Source organism: Blennius ocellaris, assembly GCF_963422515.1.
Source record: "Blennius ocellaris genome assembly, chromosome: 1".
Taxonomy (NCBI): Eukaryota; Metazoa; Chordata; class Actinopteri; order Blenniiformes; family Blenniidae; genus Blennius; species Blennius ocellaris.
In genome coordinates this window covers 3,197,002-3,224,693 of record NC_137650.1, presented here as the reverse complement: position 1 = coordinate 3,224,693, position 27,692 = coordinate 3,197,002, and the positions used below count along the sequence as shown (strand labels likewise).

The 27,692-nt window shown below is 44.4% G+C and overlaps 1 protein-coding gene across 1 annotated transcript in view; it reads left to right on the top strand.

Moving 5' to 3' along the window:
• nav2a (neuron navigator 2a) overlaps nucleotides 1-27,692 on the top strand; it is a 139,154-nt gene that overhangs the window by 16,472 nt on the left and 94,990 nt on the right. Inside the window, 1 exon segment of the mRNA XM_080519522.1 lies at nucleotides 19,962-20,079. Within this exon segment, the coding sequence (XP_080375648.1) occupies nucleotides 19,962-20,079 (118 nt within the window).

The following is a 27,692-nucleotide window of genomic DNA, read 5'->3' as shown; positions in this document are numbered from 1 at the left end:
CACGCACAGAATGTGTCAGCGTTTAGCGTGTACATTGAACAGTTTCAGTAGCGGCCTTCATTGAGTGCGGCGGCGGCTGAAAGGCTGGACTGTGGTTTCTTTCACAGTCCCAGATAAACCTCAGTGTGAGGGGACAATGGGGGATCACCCCGCCGTGGGAGGGCCTTTGTTTTGGGTGCTTGGAGCCTTGGAGGATGACGGGTGATTGTGGGGGTGAGGGGGAGGACGGGTCCGCTGGCTGGGAACCTGAGGGACATATGGACTCGCTGGAGGCAATAGACTCAGACAGAAACATTGGACAGGAGTCCACCCTGGTGTGACAGCAGACTGATGACATCATTACAATACCTTCTGCTCTTTTACAACTGCAACATACATTTATCTTCAATTAAAGCCGCAAACGTTGACACTTGCATTCACTTTTTGTTGCGGCATTGCTGTGTGAGTGCTGACTTTATGTGTGTGAAAGTTACATTTTTTTTGAAGTGCCATAAAGGAATCTGTAACGTGGTAAACAGTTGAATGTTATTGACCAACAAGATTAGTGGACTTTTCGGCTTATGTCAACGCCTGTCCTCCTATAGCTTGATGTGCTCGCAAAATATAGGAATTTCTAAGAAATTGTATAAAGACATTAAAGTTCAATCAATATTACATCAAATATTAACATGGGTAACTCAAAATTGATCATTTCAAAAATCATTTTGCAATATGTTTGTGATATATTCACTAAGGTTGTCAAATCCTCCACCTTGTTTCAGCACATTTAGTGTTGTAATGTTCGTTTGCACCACAAGCTGGTGTGACGAGTCTCTCCAATAAACTCCAGGAGGATTATTCAGCCCAGGGACACCAACGCTTGGTGACGAACGTAATTTAATCTCTACAAGTCGCTATTTTTTGCACACGCTTTGAACCCTGCGGCTTAAACAATGATGTGGCTAACTGATGGATTTTCATCAAGAGATTCATGCCACCAATACCTGGGCGATGCATTCAGTGGCACATTCCGGCAATTACGGTACACAAAAGTGTAGTAACGCAACTTATTCTACCCACAACCTAATCTAAATCACTGCAACTAGTAACCAATGAGAACAGGCAAAGTCAAAGAGCCTGAGCACTGCAGGCTCATGGAGAAGAGCTTGACTTATAGTTCATTTGGCCTCGTTTTGCTCCCTTCAGATGACCTTTCAGTTGATCGCAGGCCATCCATCCGCCCGTCTGTCCATCCATACATCTTCTATACTGCTCCATCTAATCCCACCTGACTCTGATGAAGAAAAAAGCTCCACCCTGAAAAGGCTTCCCATCCACGGCAGAGCAAACACACAGCAGGTACAGACGCACATTCACATCCCCGGATGACTTGGAGCCTCCAGTCAACCCCAAATGTTTGTTTGGCCTTTGGGAGGAAACTGGCCTCCCTCAACTTGACGCAATCAGGGCGAGTCTTGCTGTGTACTATCCAATTGCACAATCTCACATCTATTTTTCTGATATTTATTGCATCACCTAAGGACCTGCATGAGACTTCACGATATGTCTTGGTTTATTGACAGTAACGACATCCTCCTACCGCCAGCCTCTTGCTCGCTGGAGGCTTTGTTAGTCAATTAGTTTAACTTTCATTGAGAAGTCCCTCTCACCAGATATCCTGCTGACACTGCCTGAGTGACTTCATGTGGCCTTAGTTGTTGTGGTTTGCCTGTGATGAATTCTCACAAACCACACATCTGCGACTTACACGCTCCGCAAAATATAACCGTAACTAACCAAAGTGGTATTTTGGATAAACACTGGCTCCCAAGTACATTTCAGCTGAGTTTCTTCTTTTTTTTTGTCGTTTGGAAATCAGTCTGAATAAATAAAATGCATAATTTACCACCAGTCATCCAGTGTGAAAGCTGTCAGGAACTGCGATGAGTCGCATCGCTGGTACGTTTTGGCAAGGGGAGAGGCAAAACACATTTATTCCTGTGAAAACACCGCACGTCGTTGCTTTATACTGCATTTCTTGGGTATTGTTGTTGTTTCGAAGAGCTTAAAGCATTTTTTTGTCCGGCCTGCTGGAAGTGATCAGGCATCCCCCGACTGTGGGAACTTTCTGTAAATCTTGGGCTTTTCCCAAAATTGAAATTTGGCTTGTAATTTGTGGTCTGTGGTGGGGTGTGTGTGCACAGGGGGTTGGAAGCAGCTCAAATGGAGGGCATCCTGCAGTGTGCGTACACACACACACACACACACACACACACTCACATACACACACAGAGGCTAAGGTTATGAAGCCACTGTGCACATGCACATAAATACACGCATGCAGCTGCTGCTATGTGTTGTGGGTGATATCTGATCAGAGACCAGGCTGCTGCGTCTTTGGTTGAAGGACATAAAACTTGGCCCCTTTTATTTAACAGACAGCAGAGGAGCGAGTTAAAGAAATAATAAATAGAACAGGGATGGCTGGTGTTGAGTTGTCTGTGGCTTGGCCTCTGAGCCGTTCTACTGTTTATTCACTCCACTGCCATCAAGGGTGTAATGATCCTTCCTTTTTTCTGCTTTTCCTTCACTTTTTGTGAGGTCACCGAGGGGGAAGGGTGGTGGTCAGGTTAAGAGGTCCTTTTCTCTTTCCTTTATCCTCCCCATACGACCAACGGCCCCTTGAAGAGCACAATGTGTAGCTGGGGGCAATGGAACTGGGGGGGTCCAGTCTTTCTTTTCCTCCTCCCGGTGCGTTTGCTTTGGCTGCGTCTCTGAGCGGCAGCAGAGGCTTTGGAGCTCCTCTTGCTTTTATTTTTCCCCTCATGTGTGTCCCGAAGTGGGCGGAGAGAATCTGGAGGGCCCGAGCGCGCCCCCCCCCCCCCCCCCCCCCCCTCTCAAGCAAACAGAGACCTGCAGGGGCTGGAGCATGCAGCAGCTCTCCCGACCCTCCTGGTTCTGCAGTGAGGACTCAAGTCTCAAACCTGCAGCCAATAACTTGGAGATTTTATTTTCACCTTTTGGGATTTTTGAACTCCTCGACTTGATGCTAATGGCTCAGTTTTGGGCCTCCCTGGGCAACCGGCAGTCCACCTGACCTCTCAGGACGGAAGCGGGGACGGGCGTCACCAGTTTGATGTTGTGCCGCGGGGAGCAGAACAATTTCACCATGAAGCTGGTAGGCTGAACACTTCCTGCTCTTCACAATAAAGGTCAAATGCTTAAAGATCAAAATTGTGCCTTTCAGTGCATCTTTCATTAAGCTGTTTTGTCTTGTGAATACCCTGCTCACAGATTCTACTATACATTTGTGTATAGAGTGAAACTGCTTGTCTCATCACCTGGAAGCCTTGCAGTCGCCCGGTGTTGGGTTGCAGACACGCAGCGGATTAGCATGGGTTGTTTTTATATGAGAAGAAAGTGCTGAAGGTGCGCATCGCGATTCCCCGCTCACCTGATACTTGCTCGTGTTACTTTGATGTCTGCATGGAAAGTTTGAACAGGCTTAGCAAGGACAACCCGACACACACACACACGCACACACACACACACACACACGCACACACACACACACACACACACACACACATGCATACGTGTGTGTCTCTTTTGAAGCGCCTATAAGAAAGAGGCCAGTCTTCAGCTCTGCTTTTCAGTAGGAAATAGGTAAGATGCTGCAGAGGTGGTGAATATTCAACAGCGTCTGGGACTCTGAGATAAAATACGGAGTCAGTCAGGTCATGTGGAGCAAACAGATGAGAAAAAAGAGCTTTTGTGGAGGCTGATGTTCTGATAAAAGTAGGAAGCAGCAGGTTTAATAAAAGTCATTTTGTATAATGAGCACCCTGTTGAGTTTACACACAACACGAGCAGATGAAACACACACACACACACACACACACACACACACACACACACACACACACACACACACACACACACACACACACACACACACACACACACACAATCTCTCTCTCCTCTCTCAGTCTTGGTCCTTATCTGGATTTCCTATGAGCCCAGAGAGGAAGGAGCGATGGAAGCAGAGCAGGTTATTGCCAGAGCCCCGAGATGAGCCGATAAGAAGGGCTAGCTTAATTACACACCGCCAACCTTCTGCACAGTGTGAGTGATGGGGGGTCACTGGTCCTCAGGGACTGACTGAATTTGCTTGTGCTTGTCAGTAAAGAAGGGGAGAGCGATGCTGACAAAGGCACACGCAGTCGAACATGAGCGCACACTCACACAGATTAAAATGACCTTTTATTATGAAGTGAAGTCCATGTCCATAATCCTCCTCCATTCTATCACAGGTCCATTGATTATTTGATTGTCATAGTGCTCGTGTCAACATGTGACCTGTGCAGCATGAACCACAATGCATTTTTTATGGCTTGTATTCTCGGCGCGAGGCATATTGGTATTTGCAGAGCAGAATAAAGAATGAGAGGAGGGAACATCGGTCTTTAAAGTTGTTGTGTGATGTTTTCTCAAAATTGAATGGCCCTTTTGTTTGTCCGTCACTCAGTTGTTGATCCTACGCACTGTAATTGTTAGGCTGTTGAATTCAGCTTCATGTCTCAGCTTTGAAAATCTGTAACCTGATGATTTCCACTGAAAAAAGAAGTCTTATAGATTGTTTCCATCGTGTGATCGTGTGAGTTTGTTAGGATTAGTTTTGCACATAGTTTCTGCTCAGTTTCTTTCACACCCTCCAGTGGATCTAAAGTGACAGTTGTCACGGCTAATTCCAGTATGCAAAGATGTATATACCATATAACCCAAAATGTGAATGCAGTCCAACATTTCACCTGCCTGGGAATCAGCAAACTTCTGTCTTGGTTCATCGCAGATGTTGCTTGATAGTCAGCTGTGATGGCAGCCATGCTTGAACCCCCCTGACTGTCAAACACAAGTATTATTAAATTGTCTGATAGTGGCTTTCACCGTACCAGATAAGGCTGCAGACATAAGGTCAGAGATCACCACAGGTGCCGGTCTTTCATATAATATGGTTGAAGTTATGCTGTAGGTGCGCTGGGCTGTGTCTGTGTCCTCCAGCCGCTGGCCACGACAGGATAAAGCCAGCATAGTATTTATGTTAAGATTTGACCTTTCAGTCAAGTCCTGGAATATGAGTTGAACCTCAGGAGCTGAAAGTGTGTAAACAATATGTGCCTTAATGCTTGAGGGATCTTTTAAACGGCCAATGTATGTACAGCGAAGTCTTGATTTGAACGTGAATTTAGAAGCAGGAATGATTTCCTCGTTTAATTTGTAATAAAAATGGTCTTTATCACCACCTCTGGAGCGCACTAAACTGCCCACTATATCAAGTGATATCCAGGACCAGCAAGCTGCTGCTCAAGACGTTTTCCTGCATGCAAATCCCCCCTATCACTGCAATCAGCTTGTTTTTTCTTTTAACAATGTCTCCCTAACAAGCCAAGCCCTGTGTAATACTACTTGCTGTGCTGCTGTGCTTCCTGTCAATCAGACTGCTTGTCTCAGGATTTGTCCTGATTAGGTGCTGCGGTGCCATCGTAACTGTGCAGTCACCAAAAGAACGCCACTCTGGGGTGTTTAGTAGTGTTTGTTATTCACAACTCTCTCAAATTTATCACAGAATGGGCAAATTCTTATCAAATATGTGACCACTGGTTATCATTTAGAAAAAAACCCCAATGTTTCTTCATTCAGCACAATGATTTATGATTCACATGTTGATTGTGTTTGTGTCCTGGCCTCGAAGCATGACTCCTTTTCCCATGCTCTAATCTGCAGAGTTCAGGCCAAGTCGCTCTGTCGACCATGTGCCTCGTATGGCCTCCATGCTTCACAAAGCTACATGTCTTTCATGTGCCAAACGGAGAGCAAGCAGAGACACCAGGGCTTATTTAGAGCTGGCCTGTTCCAGCCTTCTGCGGGCTGAAGCCACTTGAGAGGCCTGTGTGAGTCGCTGAGCGAAGGGGGCGGAGTGTCGGGCTGCTGCCTGGGCCCCACAGCCCCGGTGGGTCCTGATGGCTGCACAGACGCACTGAGATGAGCTCCAGCGACAGCGGTGATGTAGTGGTGACAGGAAGGAAGGAAATAAGAACAGACAATGGATATGTACACTCTCACCATCACAGTTTATTGACTGAGTGGAAACAACAGGTATGACATAGTGAAAGACCGTCATCGTCTGGAGTAAAGTCCATGACTTGACGGTTACATTGCATGTGTGTCTGTGTGATTTCAAGTGCGGTTTGCAGTGTTATGACATTGGTGTTTGTGTAAAAAACAATGCATAGGATGGTATGAAGCTAAAGTATTGGAACACTGGAAGCAATCTTCAAGGAAAGGTATTGTCCAAGTACCACTCAACATTGTTGTGGCTCATTTGGTCGTCGTTGATAAAGTGGCAAGTTCGATCCCACATCTCTGACTGTGGATACACTAAAGTTTCCTTCAAGCAAGGCACCGAACCCTAAAGGGATTAAGCACCTTGCATGGCAGCCGTCACCATGACACGCGAGTATGTGCCAGCAGAAGTACCGGAACGGTGCTGTGTGACTGGAATCCATTGCATTCAAACATGGAAGCCAGAATTTGGATGAAGCAGGTGCAGAAGTCAATAGATGTTTGAGCCTTACTGTATAAACCCTGGTCGTTCTTTGACTGGCCAGTCTGGAAGTGTCCTGCTCTTCTAGATCAGGAGGCAGGAGGGCAGCAGCTGGCAGAGCAGACCTCAGCTCTCTGTTGTCATATCATACAGACCAAACACTCTGCTTTCTCAGAGGCCATCTGCTCACAGAGCTGTGCAGACGAGGGCTTCCTTCCCCAGCGGTGGCTCACCTATTAGCTCAGGGAGTGTGTTACACTCACAGCTTGGGCGTGATGTAGAAAGATGACTTTCTTTTTAAGAAGTGGGACACCGTCACCTCTCGCACCTTTGTCCACCACATCCTCCTTGTGGATAATTGTGTGAGTGACTCCGTCAGTTCATCCATCATTCTCCCAGCAGCCATCTGGTAGCAGGGCCAGCCGGAGTCGGAGGGATGTTTCGCCACATGTCACCCTCAGTCTGCAGCAGCTTGGGGAGACGCTGCGTCCTTATTGATGAGACTTGGCAGCAGGGGTGATCTTCAATGAGAGCATGGGGGTTTTTTTTAGATGATACTGTTATGCAATCAGTCAGTTTCATAGTTGGTAAAGAGGTCAACCTTTGGTCTGAAATAAGTAGAAACAAGAACTGTGAAAAAGACCTCCTTCAGGTTATCAGTAACTTCATGCTGCTCAGAGATGTGAAACTGCTTCATTCTTTATAGGGCAGCCTAAGAAATATTTGAAATACAAAAAGGTGTTACTAAAAGATATTTTCAGGCCTTTTTGAAGTCAGAGAAAACTCAAATATACAATTATGTGTGGAGTGTGGGGATTTGGAGCTGCAGTATTGCATTGACCAACATGGTGTGTTTGAACATCTGCATGACTTTCCATCAATTCTTGGTCGAACACACTTACAGCGGTCACAGGTTGATCCAGCTTTAGGGCAGATGTGAGCATCTGTCAACACACACTCCATGTTAAGACGTGACCTGAGTTCTACCCATTATCACTTCAGGATCCCAAGTTCGCTTTTTGTCTATCCAGAGTGCTTTAACAGCAAAATAATCAACAACCTGGAAAGGACAGTTTATTAAAAGAACCAATGACCACATGAAGAGTTAGTGAAAAATACAATGAGGAAACAATTCTCACTCATTTAAGTATCTGCATGACTTCCCTCGGATGCTTGATCTGACAGATCAACACCCTGACAGCGGTCACAGGTTGGTTCAGCTTCAGGGCAGATGTGTCTGCTGTCTACACACACTCCATGTTAAGTTAAAATGTGTGTGTGTGTATGTGTGTGTGTGTATTTATACGGAACAGAACAGTCTTGATGTCAGCACATAACTTCACTGGCTGGAGTTTAATCACCTGATGACACAAGAGGGTGACTGGATTCAAAATAATGTAGTACAACCTGCCACCTGACACCTGAGGCCTCCCGCGTTCCGTGTGTGTGTGTGTGTGTGTGTGTGTGTGTGTGTGTGTGTGTGTGTGTGTGTGTGTGTGTGTGTGTGTGTGTGTGTGTGTGTGTGTGTGTGTGTGTGTGTGTGTGTGCTGTGATTAACAGCACCAGGTGTTCAGGAAGGAAACTGAAGTGTTCTGTCAGTCAAGGTTAGGAACTCATTCAGAAAACATCAGTTTTAGCATCAGTCGAGGGCGACATGAACATCAGAAACAAAAATGTACTAAAAAAGCATTTAAAACTCAACTTTGTTGTTCTTGTTATGTCAAACACCTGCCACAATTTTGATTATTACATGAGATACTCCTTCACCTGAGAGTCTTGTGAATCTGCAACTTTCTTACTCAGAAATGTGTGAAAGACGTCTATGAGCCGTGCTGCAGATTTATTTAATAGTTCTGTTGCTCTAAAAGACAAAAACTCTCCGGGCTGCAGAAGGGGGAACTGTGAGTCAGACAGTGTGAATGACACCCAGACAGACAGACAGACAGAGAGAGAGAGCGAGAGAGAGAGAGAGAGAGAGAGAGAGAGAGAGAGAGAGAGAGAGAGACATCATGTCAGAATATCTGAGGCTTCAGTTGAAAGAGCAGGATACGAGAAGCACATGTGAACCCAGAAAAGATGCTCACGTAAAGATGTGGAGGAGACAAGAGGGTCGTCAAGGACTTAGTCTTTAAGACTCCTTTTGTGGAAGTTAAGAGATTTTGAAGTTGTTTGCCTTCCACTTGTATCCGTCGTCATCGAGGTGAGTTGCCCTGATGGCGGCGTGCGGCGGCTGGGTGCCGGCCAGGACCTACAGCCGCTTCTCCTGCCAGAACTACAAAGTGGTAAGAGGCCCTGGTGGCTGCCAGACGTTGACGAGAGCTTGAGTGCTATTTCTACGAATCCACCTGTTGATGACTGTAACATTTCAAGTGAAGACGGAGCGATGGCATTTACCTCCCAGTTGTCTCCAGGGAACGTAAGAGAGAGATTTGAGAGGTCAACTTTAAATAGACTCATCAGGGGTGGAAACGGATCTCCAGGAGCAGCAAGGACTGACTCCAGTCGTGTCTGAGTGAAACCTCGCTGCTGGGATTGAGTTCTGCCTCATGAACCTCTGGCCGTCCCAAACTCGGTCTCTGGATGACGCCTCGGTTTGAGTTCCTTTTGAAAAAGTGGAGGAAAACTGCTGTTTATCAGAGCATGTCGTCAGCAGACTCAGCACCATTACCTGAATTACAAGGAAAGCCGATTAAGTCCTGGCTCCATATGAAAGCTTCCAGTGAGAGATAGCACTTGATGGCAGCCTCGGTTCTGCTGCGTTCTCTTTAGAGTCCGTGCTCGTGTCGGGAGATTAGTCCATAATGGCATGTTAAGCACGGCGCTTTTCAGCCTGTTTACTGAACCCTGGAAGTAATGAGGCTATTAGTCCTGAAGTTATCAGCGTAACTGTTGCTGTGCCGACTTTGTATGTGAGAACTGTGGCTGGAGGTGTCGTGGTTTACTGTTGTGTGGATTATCCTGGAATCTGAACGGAGTGACAAGAGACTGAAAACCTCTCACATGTAAGCGCTAGAAATCTTTTCAATGAAAGTAAAAACACTTCCTGTTTAGACTTGGAACTATAATTGAGTTTCTCTGATTACAGATGTGATACTACTGCTTTCCACTATATTCTGCATGGACGGCATGAAGAAATGTCCTCCTTCTTCTTAAACACTCTGACTGGTGAGAAGGTGGAGTGATTTTGTGTGTGAACAGTTACCGAGTGGATCGACTGATCTGAGTCTGTCATTGAACAACATGTAATATTCTCTTCAGATAACCCAGGTGGAGGTAGAAAATGATTCAAGGTCTTAATCCAGAGTGACATAACCAGGCTCAGATAACTGGGAGCAATAATATGTTTATCATTCATGATTGGAGGGCTGATTTCTGTTTGACTGGATTTGTCTGCTTTGACTTCTCGATGCCAAACTGATTCCTAATTTTGAACCATTTGATAAAAAACCACAATTTCAGCACTGGATCAATAGAAATTCAGCATTACTTAAGGAAATAATTCAGCTCCCCTCAACTGACTTACCCAGCAGCAGAGATGCAGGCGCTGATAGTCTGCTTAGGACACATGGTGTCAGAATCAGAATCAGAATCAGAATCAGAATCAGAATCAGAATCAGAATCGTCTTTATTGTCATTGTAGCAGGTACAACGGAAATTGCATAGAAAGTTTGGGGGAAAGAAGGACAACATGGGGTGAGGAGAGGAGGTCGTTTCTCGAGTCGGTGTGCGAGCAAACAAACAAACACCAACCGAGATGAAAGAGAAGCATCATACCGAGTAACTTCAGCTCCTGAATGACAGCCTGAGAAATAAACACACCTGGCCTCAGCAAGTGCTTCCATTCATCTCCTCCCCTCAGGCTCCATCACGATGCGTCACAGCATTTACTCAACTCCAGCGTTTGCACTCTTTAATTTCTCCAGTTCAAGGACGCTCTCGCAGTGTGATGCCCTGGCCGTCCTCCGTCTTCCTCAGTCACCCCGGCGCTGTGGGGTCGGCCGAGTGCGTCACGCCCTCCTGCAGCCCGCTGACTCAGCACGGCGAGTCAGCGGGAGGCCGGGGGCAGATTGGAGGGTTTGTGCGCTCGACACAAAAAGATGCAGCTGCCTGATGGAGTGACTCATGGCTGTTTGCGAGCAGCTTTGAGGAACTGATGGTGTGTCATTTTTGAAGACTTAAGTGAGATATTATCACTGTGAACGAGGGGAGGGGCTTTGTGTGGTGCTTGGTCACGAACTGACGGTTGGCATGGCGGCAAAGCGTGGACGGTTGTTTACAAGGTTGTAATTAGATGTCAAGATGTCTGTTTGCACAGCCTTGTGGAGGGGTGTGTGTGTGTGTGTGTGTGTGTGTAAATGCAGTGATAGAAAGAATCTGTTTTATTTCAGCACCCCTAATAGCATGTACAGAATATTTCTTGCACTCTTCCTGGAGTACCTCCTCAAATAGTGAAGCATTGTAGTTCTAAAAGCTCTTATTATTTTTTAAATATTTACATGAACGAGGATGTTTTCCCATCGTTCTGATGCTCTTCTCTTCTCTGGGGCAAAAAGTTGTCCAGGACCTTTCCCATTGGGATAGTGTTGGTTCACTTGGACCAGGATTTCCACCCCTTCATTTGGTTCAGTTGCGTTCACATTGACTTTAGAGGCCGGATCAAACCGCCTGGTAAACGTCATGCAATTACACCAGCTGCTGGTTTGGGGGCGCTGTCACCCGAAACAAACTCTGACCAGAGAGGAAATAAAGAAGAAACACGGCTCATGGATTGGTCCAGACAGAAGAGGAAGTCTCACGGCTTTAGCTCATGGAGGCTCGGCTCGTTAGCTCATGGCTAATGGCTAATGGGTAGCCACAAACAAGCCTTTTGTACCAATTCTGCACGGTGAGCCTTGTTTGTTTACTACTCAGCATGCATCGGCTCTACGTCACCTCCTCTCACCCCCCTGCAAGAAAGGTCGTTTCAAACAAAGCAAGACCTACGTTTTCAAGGGGACCAGAGATCTTGTTTGCTCCGTTCAGTTTGTGGTTTGCTTGTTCACGTTGCCCAAACAAAACATTTTTCCCTGTAGAGACTCTGGTCCGAACCAAACTAAGCTGCCCTGATCATTGACATGCACTGCCCCTTCCAAATAATCTAATAAATTCAATTCAATTGAATTTTCTTTGAAGAAGAAATCAAGATGTAGACTTGCTTGTATGTTCACGAAACATTAAGTGCAACATTTCCAGTGACTATAATGGAAGTGCAGATAACAGTGCTCACAGCTACATGTGCAGCATAGAGCTGACACCAAACACTGTTATATTTTGCATATTGTCACTTCTATCACACAGTTTTGTAATCTTTTAATTTCACGGGCCAATAACCTTGTTTCTTCATTTTCAGTATGTCGGTGTTGGATGTGTGAGCAGGCTCGCTGCTTCCCACGGAGCTTTTTCTTCTTTCATGGACAAATATGTACATCTTGTCCAAGTTTGAATGTAAATGATTATATTTGAAACCTAAACACGATTTTAGCAGCATACCTTTCTTTAATGCCTCCCGGTGTTGAATGGAGTGAAAACGTCATGTTCACCATTTGCGGTTCCTATTTTAAATTCATACTTTGTATCCAGACAAACAACAAGTTTAACTGAAGTCCAGCCTCATGTTGAGCGATGCTGCTGCTTCCCAGGGAACACAATGCCTAAATACTAATGCTCATGCTGCTTCACTTGTACAACATTAGTCAGCTTTGGTCTCAGTTTTGTCCACAGTGAGTTCATTAGTAGCAGAATTTCGAGTTAATAACAGACGGTTCATTATCGACAGGTTGTTCTCCTCCTATACCAGAGTACTATGTAAATTGGTGAATTAATAGGACATCTATGGAGCTTTAAAGCTACATTTTGCATCTTGAATATTAAACGAAGAAACGATTGAAAAAACAATTTGAATGTGTTTGTTTTGGACGGTCTGTGTTCACGTTAAAACCCAGTGTGACGCAACCTTTGTCCATATTTTATCCAGCAAAGTGTCCCGCTCCCGCACCAGGATGCCAGTTTGCCTTATAGCTCAGAGTTGAGCGTTTCCATAAAGCTTGAACACGAGTGATGAGTCAGTGCCGGGCGGTTTAAGGTGACGAGAACGTCCCTGACCCTTTTTCTATTTACAGCTGGGGAAGAAAGACCCCCAGGGGGAAGAAAGACCCCAGATCCCGGGAGGAGAGTTGTTGGATTAGTGGGCGTTTCTGGGAATAGTGGGGTTTTCCCTCTTATAAATATGTATGCTCATCAGTTATGAATCCATGACTCTCATAGTATTTACAGATGGACGTGAGTGCAGCCAATGCAATACATATCTCAATCCTTATCTTGTCTAATCTCACTGTAAAACTGCTCTATAGACAATATACTGTTTTACTTGATTACATGTATCCAGAGAAGACCCAGTGAAGACGTTGTGACGAGAGCTGAGCCTCAACATGGTTTGATACTGTGGTCTTAACTTTTATGAGCACTTTTATACTCTAATCTTCCTTCTTTTGTATTTTTAGATGAAGTTGAGTACAAAACAGTCAAATGCAATGAGGTCATATCTAATCACCATTCAAAAACCGATTAACAAGAGACCTGATGTATTTATTCCAAACCTTCAGTCTACAATGTGTTGATAGATACAGTTCATTGAGTGTAGTAAAGAGACTGCTGCTCATTGGCTGGACATGAACTCTGCCTCCTGCTAATTTGCATTGACTGCCCTGTGATTTAATAACCACTTAGTCTATATGTTGCTCCCGCACCCATTCAGTTGTTGAGTTTCCTCTTCAATATACAGAGTGGTTCTCTTTATGTATGGAGTAATTAATGGCTCCTGGCTGTTGAATCAATATGGACTCAGCACTCCGCTCCTCTAACCATGTGGCTTTATTAAAATGTCCCACATCAGATGTCTGTCTCTCGTCATCCCCGTTTCTTATCTTATTATTTTCCGCAGTCGGATCACAGAAGGTCCAGACAGTCTACGGTTTATCCCACATGTAGCAGATTATTACGTTTTGCATTGGGTATTTACTTCATAGTAACTTGCTCAATGTTCAGGTATCAACGTATTGGGGACAGAAATTGTGTTGATTAATACTATTTCAGTACAACTTGTAACATGTCACTTTTAATGTGTTATGTATTATAGTACCGAGGATACATGCGACTTCGTCCGTCATCGAGTAAACCAAAGTTTGGCAAAATAAAAAGGGATGGATGATGCTGAGTTAGTTAGTTAGTTAGTTAGTCAGTTAGTTAGTTAGGGTTTAGAGAGAGAGAGAGAGAGAGAGAGAGAGAGAGATCCGGACGATGTGAGACTCTACAACCAGAAAATAATATTTTCAATCGAGTTCAGAATCGTATCATTGTAAGTAGTTTCAGTGAACATTGTAACTGCCAGTGGACGAGTTGATACAGGACTGCTTTTCTTCATTTCTCATTCTCTACAAAACATAAATACATTCAGTTTGTTGCTGAAAATCAATTATGAGCAAAATGTCAAACTTTCTCACCAGATTCAAAATACTTCAAAAGCAACAATACTTAAAAGCGAAATATCTGAAAGAGTGGGTCGTCTCCCAAACACAACGCTGCCACCTCCACCTGTCCACATGTCAGAGTGTCCTTGAGCACTCGGATGAGCGGGTCCCTTTAAATGTGGTCACCGCAAGGAATTGTGGGGCAGCATGAGCTGGTCTCCTTCGATAAAGGAAGCATCAGTGGTTCCTAGACTAAAGGAGGCTCTAAAGGAAGCATCAGTGTTTCCTAGGCTAAAGGAAGCATCAGTGGTTCCTAGGCTAAAGGAAGCATCAGTGGTTCCTAGGCTAAAGGAGGCTCTAAAGGAAGCATTGAGCCTCCTTTCCTTTGCTTATTAAGAACTCAGACATCATGGCCGCGACACCAAACATTCCGGGGTTCAGTGAAAGTCGATAGATAAGGAGTGAGGAGGGACATTCCGGATGCACCCAGTGTGTCCACACGCTCACCTGAACCGCCCCCTTCTCGCTCAGCCAATCAGAGACCAGCTCACTCTAATAGCGCTTACAGGTGACACAAAACAATAGGAACTAACAAACATAATCACAAAACCACATCATTGCATCAAGAACACAACGGCACAGATGTTACACTATTTTTGTCATTTTCCTGAGTTAAAAGAAATATTGTCAGGAAGCCCCGCCCCTTTTTTCAGTCTTTAGCAAAACCGGTTCCTTTTTTTCATGTTGAGATGGTGGAGGTGATGTCAGCAGCTGCTGAAAGTAACTAAAAGTTACTTCTATTCTAACTTAGTTACTTTTAGAAACAAGTAATCAGTAAAGTAACTCGGAACCTAACACTAAGGACTAGTAATAGCTGTACTAGTAGAACTAGTAGTCAGTAATCAGATTGCTTTTTTAAGGCAATTGTGGCAACACTGATCGCAAGTGAACTGACTTTTTTCTTTTTTTTCCTCTCGCATGGCCTCAGGCTTTTGGACCCCCCCCCCCCCCCCCAACCCTTCTTTGGTTTTCAGCGCGGTGAATGACAGCTACCCATTACAACTCATTTTTAATTACAGCGCAACCCTTCAATTTACCTGGCCCAAAGTACTTCAAAGCGCTCCTGAAGAGTGCACTTCCGTTTCCCTGTGACCAGCTGAGGACGTGGAATGAAAGGAAGGAGTCTAATCCAGCTGCTTAAAGGCTTTTTTTAACTTCGCCTTGTCACTCACAACTCTTTTTAGAACTGGGTTTGTGTGTTGGAGTGCAGCCTGCGTGTGATTTCAAATGTCGCTCGTGGGCTTCTCTGTGTGCAGTGTGTGGTCGTGCACGCTCGTTAACCCTTTTTACGTTCCAGCTGAGTGCATAAGATGTGTGTGTGTGTGCCTTTGAAGTGCACACACCTGTTGTGACCCATCAGGAGAGCAGTGATTCACTGGCTGAGCAGCGTGGCAGCGCCGCTCCGGGTCTGTTTACAGAGCAAACACTCCGGCGAGGGTCAGTGGCGTGTCACACACCTCGCCCGTCCACCAGACCTCCACAAAGCTGAGCTGAGCTCACAACTCATAGAGCCACTAGAGTTTCACCAAAGTTAGAAAAGGGTTAGGTATTGTTTTCACTACGCTATTTAGGGTCGTATGATTCACTTTCAGCACAGGGAAAGTAAGGTATCATGTCTCTTTTGGCCAAAACTGCAAGAGTAAGTCCAGACCTGATTACTGATGATAGAGTACTTGGAATATTTGATGGTTATCTTGCCTGTATATGAAACTACTGGAGAGCTACACTCAGTAGAGTGTAGAACTTCACCAACACCACATTTGTTTGTGCGACTGAATTAGCATTGCTAGCATGATAGCCATTAACTCATATCGATGCTAATGAGCTATGTCAGGTAGCTACATCGCTGTGTGAAACACTGAGCAGGGAGCGTCTCCATGGCAACAGAAGCTGGTCTCCTTTGACGTCCATGAGGTGCCTCTCTCATCTGTTTTGTACAGGACATTTTTTCACATTTTGGGAGGATTTTTCAGAAATGTTTTGGCGTTAACATCCCAAAATGTAATTGATGGATGATGACAAATCATCCGTGAAGATTTAATGCAATTTCGCTGAGTTGTTTTTGCAAAAAGGTGGACACACACACACACACATGCACACGCACACGCACACACACACACACACACACACACACACACACACACACACACACACACACACACACACACACACACACACACACACATCAATAAACCAATACAACCAAGTGCTTTTTGCACAACTTTATGGGGGTATTATTGTAGCAAAAATATTTGTCTATGCATATGGAGAGTTGTCTGTCTGTACTTCAATCTGTCTGTCTGTACTTCAAGCTGTCTGTCTGTACTTCAATCTGTCTGTCTGTACTTCAATAATTGCCAGAGTTCACGTACGTGGACAACATTGCTGACTTTAAAGGACCCATATTGTCTATATTTCATGTTCCAGTCCCTCCTCTGCTCATGTGGATAAGAATGTGTCTGATCCAGTAGAAACACTCACAACTGGTGAAATTCTAGTTATTTCTTGTATTGAGCTGACGTCTCCTCTCATGATGGTGGTTCTCAGCTCCTCCACCTCCTCCTCCTCCTCTCATGATGGTGGTTCTCAGCTCCTCCACCTCCTCCTCCTCCTCTCATGATGGTGGTTCTCAGCTCCTCCACCTCCTCCTCCTCTCATGATGGTGGTTCTCAGCTCCTCCACCTCCTCCTCCTCCTCTCATGATGGTGGTTCTCAGCTCCTCCATCTCCTCCTCCTCTCATGATGGTGGTTCTCAGCTCCTCCACCTCCTCCTCCTCCTCTCATGATGGTGGTTCTCAGCTCCTCCATCTCCTCCTCCTCTCATGATGGTGGTTCTCAGCTCCTCCACCTCTCATGATGGTGGTTCTCAGCTCCTCCATCTCCTCCTCCTCTCATGATGGTGGTTCTCAGCTCCTCCACCTCTCATGATGGTGGTTCTCAGCTCCTCCATCTCCTCCTCCTCTCATGATGGTGGTTCTCAGCTCATCCACCTCCTCCTCCTCTCATGATGGTGGTTCTCAGCTCCTCCACCTCCTCCTCCTCTCATGATGGTGGTTCTCAGCTCCTCCACCTCCTCCTCCTCTCATGATGGTGGTTCTCAGCTCCTCCACCTCCTCCTCCTCTCATGATGGTGGTTCTCAGCTCCTCCATCTCCTCCTCCTCTCATGATGGTGGTTCTCAGCTCCTCCATCTCCTCCTCCTCTCATGATGGTGGTTCTCAGCTCCTCCACCTCCTCCTCCTCTCTTGATGGTGGTTCTCAGCTCCTCCACCTCCTCCTCCTCTCATGATGGTGGTTCTCAGCTCCTCCACCTCCTCCTCCTCCTCTCATGATGGTGGTTCTCAGCTCCTCCACCTCCTCCTCCTCCTCTCATGATGGTGGTTCTCAGCTCCTCCACCTCCTCCTCCTCTCATGATGGTGGTTCTCAGCTCCTCCACCTCCTCCTCCTCTCATGATGGTGGTTCTCAGCTCCTCCACCTCTCATGATGGTGGTTCTCAGCTCCTCCACCTCCTCCACGGAGACTGCAGCCCAGCCCACAGCCGCCTCCTCCACCCCCTGGGTGACGTAGCCAGCAGCTCAGCTGGTAGTTGTAGTAATGTAGTGACACATCTCGGCCCTCCTTAGTCTTTATTGTGGGAATAGCAGCAGGTTTCAAGAGGAGCTTCTGAGGAAGTCCAGTTTCAAAGTACCGTAGTTCTGGAAGCTTCTTTGGTGAAGAGTCGCTCACAAACAAACATTGTTTGTGGAAAACAACAACAAGTCCAGCCACATTGGCCGCTGTGCTTCTTCTTCCACAAGACAAATAGTGAGGAACCATACTGGTACCTGAAAACACATTTTCTCCAGTGGACACGAAGGTGAAAACACATTTTCTCCAGTGGACATGAAGGTGAAAACACATTTTCTCCAGTGGACATGAAGGTGAAAACACATTTTCTCCAGTGGACATGAAGGTGAAAACACATTTTCTCCAGTGGACACGAAGGTGAAAACACATTTTCTCCAGTGGACACGAAGGTGAAAACACATTTTCTCCAGTGGACATGATGGTGAAAACACATTTTCTCCAGTGGACATGAAGGTGAAAACACATTTTCTCCAGTGGACATGAAGGTGAAAACACATTTTCTCCAGTGGACATGAAGGTGAAAACACATTTTCTCCAGTGGACATGAAGGTGAAAACACATTTTCTCCAGTGGACATCTTCTTTTGATTTCTCCTCATGTCAATCTTCCTGGAGGCGGGGCTTCTCCAGCTCTGTGACGTCATCAAATAGACTCAAGGTGTTGAGCTCCCCCACCAGGTAGAACAGAGAAAGATCACTGTGAACTCAAGCTGGAGGGAATCAATGAAAAATCACTTTGGGGATTATATGAACCCTGAATAGCTCTTTTAGGATGTTTAAAGACCAGAAAAGTAGTATAGTTTAGTATAATATGGGTCCTTTAAGATAGTTTGGAAAGTCAGGAATTCTGCTGGTTTTAATCAGAGCAGGGAAAACTATGCTCATTCTTATGTAGAATACATGTGTTAGACTGATGTACAAGTATTGATCCTACTTCATTGCTTAAAAAAATATTTCTTTTTCTGGTGTTGATCGTTTTCATATGCCAATACACACACACACACACACACACAAACATAAATATCATAATGGAAGGTTTGTTAGTTGGAGAATTTCCCTCCAAGATTAAAGGAAAAGTATTTTGTGTGCTATTATTATTATAGTTCATGCGTGTGAATGGCTCAGACTGATCACCAGCTCCAGGTTCCACCGGTACCACAGCTGTGAATCACAAACCAAATTATTATTGAACTTAAGAAAATGGTGAAAACCTGATTCAACTGTAGAAACAAAAAAACACTGAATTCAGTTTAAACAAAGTCTGGTCACTTAACTAATGTCGGCGTAAGCTAATTGTATGTAAGTACAAGTGCACTTTGGTTTCATCCCTGGTTTCCGAGCTCCACACTTTAGTTTTGGAGCGATTATGAGCAGTATCTGGATTGTTGGGTTTCGTGATTGTTTCTGTGTTTGTGTGAAAATGGGAGTAAGATGTAGAGGGAGTCTCTTCATTTAGACAAGCTGCCACACGTCTGGAGTCTCTTTGGGAAATAAAACGGAGCTCTCTGAAGTTCCTCTTGTCAGACACGAGTCCCCTGCAGTTTACAGACGAGCCGATGATTCTGCATATCAAGATAGATCCACAAGGTTTACATTTCTTTAAAACTTAAAAAAAAAAACCTCTTTCATCACTCCGTCAGAATAATCTCCAGTGCAACTCTTTCAATGTTTAAAAAAAAAAGAATCCCCAGAAATAGAAACTGTGCTTGATGACAGAGAGCGAGCCGGTGAGACAGAGTTTGGCGACTAATTACGAGGGAAGCCATTCAGATTATTCAGATGCTTGCTCGGCCTCTCTCCTCTCCTCCCCCCAGGCAGTGCAGGGTCTTTTCTGTCCCCAGAGAGTGATGTCAGCGAGGCCCATTGAGAACAGCCGCCGTGTGCTCCCAGATGAATGCCCCGGCTGAGCACAATGGCCCCGATTTGAATACCACGCGGATGTATGCCAGATCACAGCCCCAACAAAAGAACGAGGGCTCCTCTGCTCCCATTCAGCCACGCCGTCATTTCATTAGTCGTAAATTTCCTACAACTATTCATACTTTTTTTTTGGTAGTTTTCAAGTGTTGATGGAGTTTGAAACGTGTGGCTGACCGGATGGAGGGGGAGGGGAGGTATTTTCAGGCCAGATTAATTTTGGGGGACTCATAACTGAAGGCTGGCGTTCTGCTTGTGTCTGACCACAGATCTACACGGACTGGGCCAACCACTACCTGGCCAAGTCGGGACACAAGCGCCTGATCAAGGACCTGCAAACGGACGTCACAGACGGAGTCCTGCTGGCCGAGATCATACAGGTCGTAGGTAAGGAAACACACACTTGGCGAGAACTCAGGTCCGATCATGTGGGTGAAACTTCAAGTGATTAATCACATGTGAAGACGTGGTGATGTCTAAAGAGCAAGCCCTGGATTTTCAATGTCAGGTAGGAGACTTGCTCTGTGTTGCAAGAGGAAATGGTTTTACGCAGTTAAATGTAATATAAAAGTCAGGCAAAGGGTTCATATTGTCTTGGTAGGGAAAGTGTTGAAACAGCAGAATGAAGGAGACGTTCTTCAATCTTTATTTAGGCAGTGTTTACACTCGTGATGCACTCGTCTCATCCAAAGAGGAATAGAACACACTCATATGTGCATACAAGTGAGACCTGCCGCACACATTAATACAACTGCTTCCAGACACACTCATCACGCCTTGACTCTGATTAATCTTAACATTAGTTTAAACACAGTAAACAAACCACATGCTGGGATTCATGTTCTGTGACTCAACGTCTACATTGTGGGCGGGACTAGATATGACACGATGCTACAGTATTGGGATGTTTACAGATGTTTGAATTAGGTCTTTGTCTGTCAAGCCTGTCAATCAGGACAATTCATCATTTGATGCAAGAATTCTACTGGAGTTTGTTTGTTTTTTGTTAAATGGACCAAATTTGACACGTGTCTGTATAGTCAGATGCAGTCTGCTTTGGCAGAAAAGTATTAAATGGTATTCAGGATAAAGTTTAGTTTATTCCATTTGATTGTTAAAAAAAGAAAAAACAATTCAATGCTGAAAATTAATTTTGGAATTCTTGAATGTAACGAGCAGAAACATTTATTTATATACTATATATATATATATATAGGGGCAAAGAGGCAGGGTATATAAATATATATACCCTGCCCCTTTACCTCAATTAAGCCTTTCCATTTGAAAAGTAGAGCTACACTAAGTAGAGCGCAGACCTTGGCCAACGCCACATATGTTGTCGGAACCCAGTTAGCATGGTTAGCATGATAGCTGTTAGCTCATATCGATGCTAACTGAGTAGCGACTTCACTGTTTGAAACACTGAGCAGGGATTGTCTCCATGGCAACAGACGCTGATCTCCTTCGATCTTCCCCAAGAGGTGCCTCTCTCATCCGAATGGGAAATTATTTTGTAATTTTTGGCAATTTATTCTGAAACAGTTAGCCCTTAACGTCCCAAAATCTAATCAATTGGTCATTGGATGATGACAAATTCATGCAACTTGGGTGAGTAGTTTTTGCAAAAAGTTGGTCAAATACATACACAAATACATACAAACCAATAAATAAATAAATATACGCAAATCCAACTTTTGTTGTCGAAGGAAATTAAAAGCAAACAGCAAATAAACAAATGACTATAAAGTCAAAGCGGCCTACATAGCTACTCTCACTTGTATCAGAGTTATATTTCTACCAATAAAACAAAACAAACAACCAAAGATTAAATAAACACAAATAAATACATAAACACTTGGATCCTCCTACATCATTTCAATAAAAACCTTTGTTTTAATGGCACTTGGGTGAAGTTTATTTTGGAAAGTGAGTGTAGGAAGGACACGTCCTGTAAAAACTACACAGTAAAATCAGCAGTGTTGATTTAACACTTCGAGAGTCAATTTTAACACTAATTCAGTGAACATATGGTCCTAATCTACAGAGAGTAAAAGTTACACTCAACTTGGTGTTGAATTTCCAGTCAATTCAACTCTTGTACGAGTTAATATTTTACAATTTTTGACACGACACTACACTGAAAAGTTCAAAGTGAAAAGATCAAGTTTAACACTATAAGAAAAATAACACCCGTAGTGTTACTTCCTGTTGACCCGAGAGCTTTTTTAGTGTCAATCAGGATTGACGCTTTTCAATTTCCTCTTAATGACTGTTAAACTAGTGTCACACTGTAGAGAAATTATGAGCAGCTAACACTGTATAGTGTTATTCAAATTTTACACTTTAGGTTTATTGACTCTGGGGAGTGTAAATATCACTCTGAGTGGTGTTGATAATTGACTCCTCTGTTGTAATGAATCGATTCTTATCGAGTTGAATTGAATTGCTCATTAACACTGGATTGTCCAATAACTGATGTTACACTCTACTGTGTTGACTGTTACGCTCTTGCAGGGAAGAAACACCTCAAATAGAGTACATACTAAAAGCTGTCAGCACTGTACAGTGTTAATATACCTTGACAATATTTCTGTAAGTATATCACAATCAGTGACCACTCAGAGGGCAAGAGATGCTGATTATTGTCACATGAAATTGAACTTTTGCCTTTATGCCAACCAGTCAACAGAGGCTTTGGTTTTGACACCTCAAAACAGGAACACCATGGCAGGACGACATGGCACTCAAAACCCCCCTGGTCGCCAACTTACAAATATTAAGCTAAACTAAACTAGCTCAACTAACTATCTACACGAACGACGCAACAAAAACACAACACAACACAATCATTATATAAAGACATTTGAAACACCGCCAACCCAACTCCCATGATGCATTGCAGCGATCAGCTCTGTGACGCTACATTATGTTTCGGCTGGAAGTGTTAATCTAACAACATGAAGATGGTAAAAAACCATGAAAGAAAGTTCAACAATCCAGCCTTGGGAAGGTGCTGCCTGCACACCACTGCTCTCAATGAGGTTAGTTTTACACTTCATTTACTCTTTTGCAGTGTCAAAGTAACTCTCTTCAGAATTCTTTTAACTCTGCCTCATGTAAGTCTGGAAATTGACACCAACACCAGGGGGCGTCTTACTGGAGCTGGTGTTGTAAGGCCTCTGATAGAGTGACTCGTGAGGACACTGGGGGATTTAGCGGGGGTGTACGGTGGGAGCAGCCATGGCGGACCAGGTGAACACATGCTGCTGTGGGGCTGGTTGGTAGAGTGGTCGTCTCCCAGGCTCCATTCCCATCTCTGCCTGCTTACATGCTGAAGTGTCTTTGGGCAAGACGCTGAACCCCAAACTGCTCCCATGAGAGTGACAGTGCCTTGCTGGCTGCACTCCACTGCTGTGTGACGGTGATGAGCTATGGGAAGTGCTTCAGGTGCTCTCACAGCTATCAGAGTGAAATCCTTTACCGTTCTATTTCACATTGCTCTACGACACATTTTATATAACATACCAATAGCCATCACGTCTTTCCTGGAATAAATGCTGCTCGGTGTAAAGCTAGTGCATCACTGTGTAGTTTCACTGTTCCCAACTAGAAGGTCGTCGACACAGCCGGAGCCTTCAGGTCGGTCGTTCCTCTGTGTTTCTGACGGTCGGCGTCTTCCGTCCTGTCATTTTCCCCGGCTGTCCTCTGCCCGTGTCACGTGGCTGCAGCCCTGCAGGCGTCGCACGCCGACACCAGCTGACCAGTGACTCAGCATGTCACTGACTCTCCTCATCTCTGACCCACATTTCACCCTTCCAACCGCATGAATTCATCTTTTATATCTGTTCAGTCTGAACAATTTAGCATGTGATGCATTTCTGAGTTGGACTGAACTCACAGGCATCTTATATATATATCAAAATATTAGCATCAAAACATTTAAACTTCAACATTTCTGCTCATTTTCACACTTTCTTTCGGTACATATAGTGAAATGCAATGTCATTTTATCAGTTTCGAACCTTCCAACTATTTGTTTTCATGTATACTTAACATTTAAGTATAAAAAATGAATCTTGAAATATCCGTTAATGTCCTGTAGAGGGTTAAGTGCTTGTAGTGATCCTCTTTTTGAGTTATGTAACTGATCCACAGTACTCTCCCGGACGAGGGCTGTACAGGACGGCTCAGAGTGGAATATAGAGACCCTTTATATGAAGTTACCCAAAGTTCAACCTCGTGTTATTCTGAATTAATTGGTGAAGATTCATCCTGGTAGTTTTTTTTATCCCTGGTTCCCGGACTAAACTGATGAATACAGTCTGTCTCCTGGTTCCTGGACCAGACCATGAATACAGTCTGTCTCCTGGTTCCTGGACCAGACCATGAATACAGTCTGTCTCCTGGTTCCTGGACCAAACTGATGAATACAGTCTGTCTCCTGGTTCCCGGACCAGACCATGAATACAGTCTGTCTCCTGGTTCCTGGACCAGACCATGAATACAGTCTGTCTCCTGGTTCCTGGACCAAACTGATGAATACAGTCTGTCTCCTGGTTCCTGGACCAGACCATGAATACAGTCTGTCTCCTGGTTCCTGGACCAGACCATGAATACAGTCTGTCTCCTGGTTCCTGGACCAGACTGATGAATACAGTCTGTCTCCTGGTTCCTGGACCAAACTGATGAATACAGTCTGTCTCCTGGTTCCTGGACCAGACTGATGAATACAGTCTGTCTCCTGGTTCCTGGACCAAACTGATGAATACAGTCTGTCTCCTGGTTCCTGGACCAAACTGATGAATACAGTCTGTCTCCTGGTTCCCGGACCAAACTGATGAATACAGTCTGTCTCCTGGTTCCCGGACCAAACTGATGAATACAGTCTGTCTCCTGGTTCCCGGACCAAACTGATGAATACAGTCTGTCTCCTGGTTCCCGGACCAAACTGATGAATACAGTCTGTCTCCTGGTTCCTGGACCAAACTGATGAATACAGTCTGTCTCCTGGTTCCTGGACCAAACTGATGAATACAGTCTGTCTCCTGGTTCCTGGACCAAACTGATGAATAGAGTCTGTCTCCTGGTTCCTGGACCAAACTGATGAATACAGTCTGTCTCCTGGTTCCTGGACCAAACTGATGAATACAGTCTGTCTCCTGGTTCCTGGACCAAACTGATGAATACAGTCTGTCTCCTGGTTCCTGGACCAAACTGATGAATACAGTCCGTCTCCTGGTTCCTGGACCAAACTGATGAATACAGTCCGTCTCCTGGTTCCTGGACCAAACTGATGAATACAGTCCGTCTCCTGGTTCCTGGACCAAACTGATGAATACAGTCCGTCTCCTGGTTCCTGGACCAAACTGATGAATACAGTCTGTCTCCTGGTTCCTGGACCAAACTGATGAATACAGTCTGTCTCCTGGTTCCTGGACCAAACTGATGAATACAGTCTGTCTCCTGGTTCCTGGACCAGACTGATGAATACAGTCTGTCTCCTGGTTCCTGGACCAAACCATGAATACAGTCTGTCTCCTGGTTCCTGGACCAAACTGATGAATACAGTCTGTCTCCTGGTTCCTGGACCAAACTGATGAATACAGTCTGTCTCCTGGTTCCTGGACCAGACCATGAATACAGTCTGTCTCCTGGTTCCTGGACCAAACTGATGAATACAGTCTGTCTCCTGGTTCCTGGACCAAACTGATGAATACAGTCTGTCTCCTGGTTCCTGAACCAAACTGATGAATACAGTCTGTCTCCTGGTTCCTGGACCAAACTGATGAATACAGTCTGTCTCCTGGTTCCTGGACCAAACTGATGAATAGAGTCTGTCTCCTGGTTCCTGGACCAAACTGATGAATACAGTCTGTCTCCTGGTTCCTGGACCAAACTGATGAATACAGTCTGTCTCCTGGTTCCTGGACCAAACTGATGAATACAGTCTGTCTCCTGGTTCTGATGTTTTTTTTGATGAGCCTTGATTGTACTTGTATATGACAATTGTCTTCGCTTAATGTAAAGTGAAAGTAGTTTTTACTTGCTACTGAGTAGGTGAGCATACATGTCAGATGGATTGAATCCAACATATTGGAGATATTGATCCATCTGTCAGTGGACACACACACTCCCCTTTAGTGGCTGCTAAGATACTGTAATAGCTTCACTTGGTTTAACCTGTCAAAAAGTACTGGTCACTCCCTGTATTATTAATTTCTGGAAGAAGAAAAAAGCAATTAAACCCTGACACTAAATACTCATACTTGCATCAATCTTAAAGTAACCAAATATGAGTTCAACCACTAAACTGAGGAGGACAGGACCCCCCCCCAAACTAAAACGGTTCCCTGCTCCCATGTACAAACATAAGGACAACACATCCGGTTATTTTAAGCCAAATCTGGAGCTTTTGAAAAGATCTGAGGTTTATTTCCAGTTTGTATGCTTTTTAATTATGTGGCTGGTGTGCACATGACAACCAGCACGGTTTAGCTGTCTGCTTTTATTTTTACTGGGTTGCTCTCTCTTGTGGGTGTCGATGTTTGCACCGAGACATTTATCAGGGCTCACGCCAACCGTATGCAGCAGCAGTGGGGTGAAATCATCATGAACACGTTTGGCTGTTTTCAACTTTTTCTCCTGACAAAGTTTTCATGATTGAAACAGTCTCGGAATAGTGAAGGAGAACAGTGGAAGGAAAAGCGAGTTATTTACAGGTAGAACATGCAAACTCACACTGGACCACCTGCTGTGAGGAGACACAATGAAACAGTACAAGCGTTGTCTTCTTTTTGCCCATTAGAGGGGAGTTTGCATGTTCTCCCTATGCATGCATACGTTTTGTCTGGGAGCTCCAGATTCCTCCGAATGCATCTTTGACTGTGACTATTTTGCTGTGTTTGTCTTTCACTCACTGTCGGCAATGACAGGTTTTATTGTTATTGACAAGTTAAGCCTCAATTCTAACGTGAATATAAACCAGTAGGCAAGAAAATGAACTGTTGTTAACATTTGATTGTTGATCATTGCGTAAACAAGCCAAGACAACAAGTTAATTCATACCGTTTCACATTAACGGTGACAATTTTGCAATAATGACAAGAAAGACGATAAAGACACAGACACATGCATGTAGCCACAGATCGTTGAAGGGAAAAAGCAGCATAAACTGATTGATAAGGTGAGAAAGACATAGAAAAATAGTAACGTTAACCTGATTCAATTGTTTTGAGAAGCGGGAGATTAAAAAAAAAAAAAAAAGAAGCATTAATCCAAAAAAAGCTATCTTAACCCGTGTTTCATCTCGACATAAAGTCATAAAATAAATAATGCCATGGATAAGCATTCACCTGCAGTCAAAGGATTTTCCAATTCAAGAATACTTTCACTTTTTATTTTTCCTGCAAATCAAGTTATCAAATTAATATTAACAATATTAAACGGAAATCAGTGTTTTAAGGGTTTTTTGTTTTCTTTTTCAACTGTTTTAAAGAATATATATTTATTAATTTTCACATAAAAAACACAAACCAACCCCTCCCTCCCCAGGAAAAAAAAAGCATGCACATCCAAGAACCACCAGAACCACAGTGCAGACAGCAATGACAAAATTTGCTACTAACTGGTAATCATACATCATTTAAGCGAGAAAATAAATAAATCGATCAAATGAAGTGTACTTAGTGACACAGAAAGGTCAGTCATTCATGTAACTTTGTAGAAGTAGTGTAACTATAAGGTCTCTGTCGTGTCTCTTACCTCAGTGTTTCCAGTCCAACATCAGTGTTTCAGGTTAAGTTTTATTCATTCATCAGCAGATAGTTTGACTTTGAGTCAGACATTGAGAGCCTGCTGGAGTGACCGGAGGGTGTGAGGGTTCTCACGGTGTTGGTGGGACTGAATGTCGTCCTGAGCTGAAGCTGCACTGGAGCCCCTCTGAGCCCCACCAGACCCCACCAGGCCCCACCACTGAGCCCCACCAGACCCCACCAGACCCC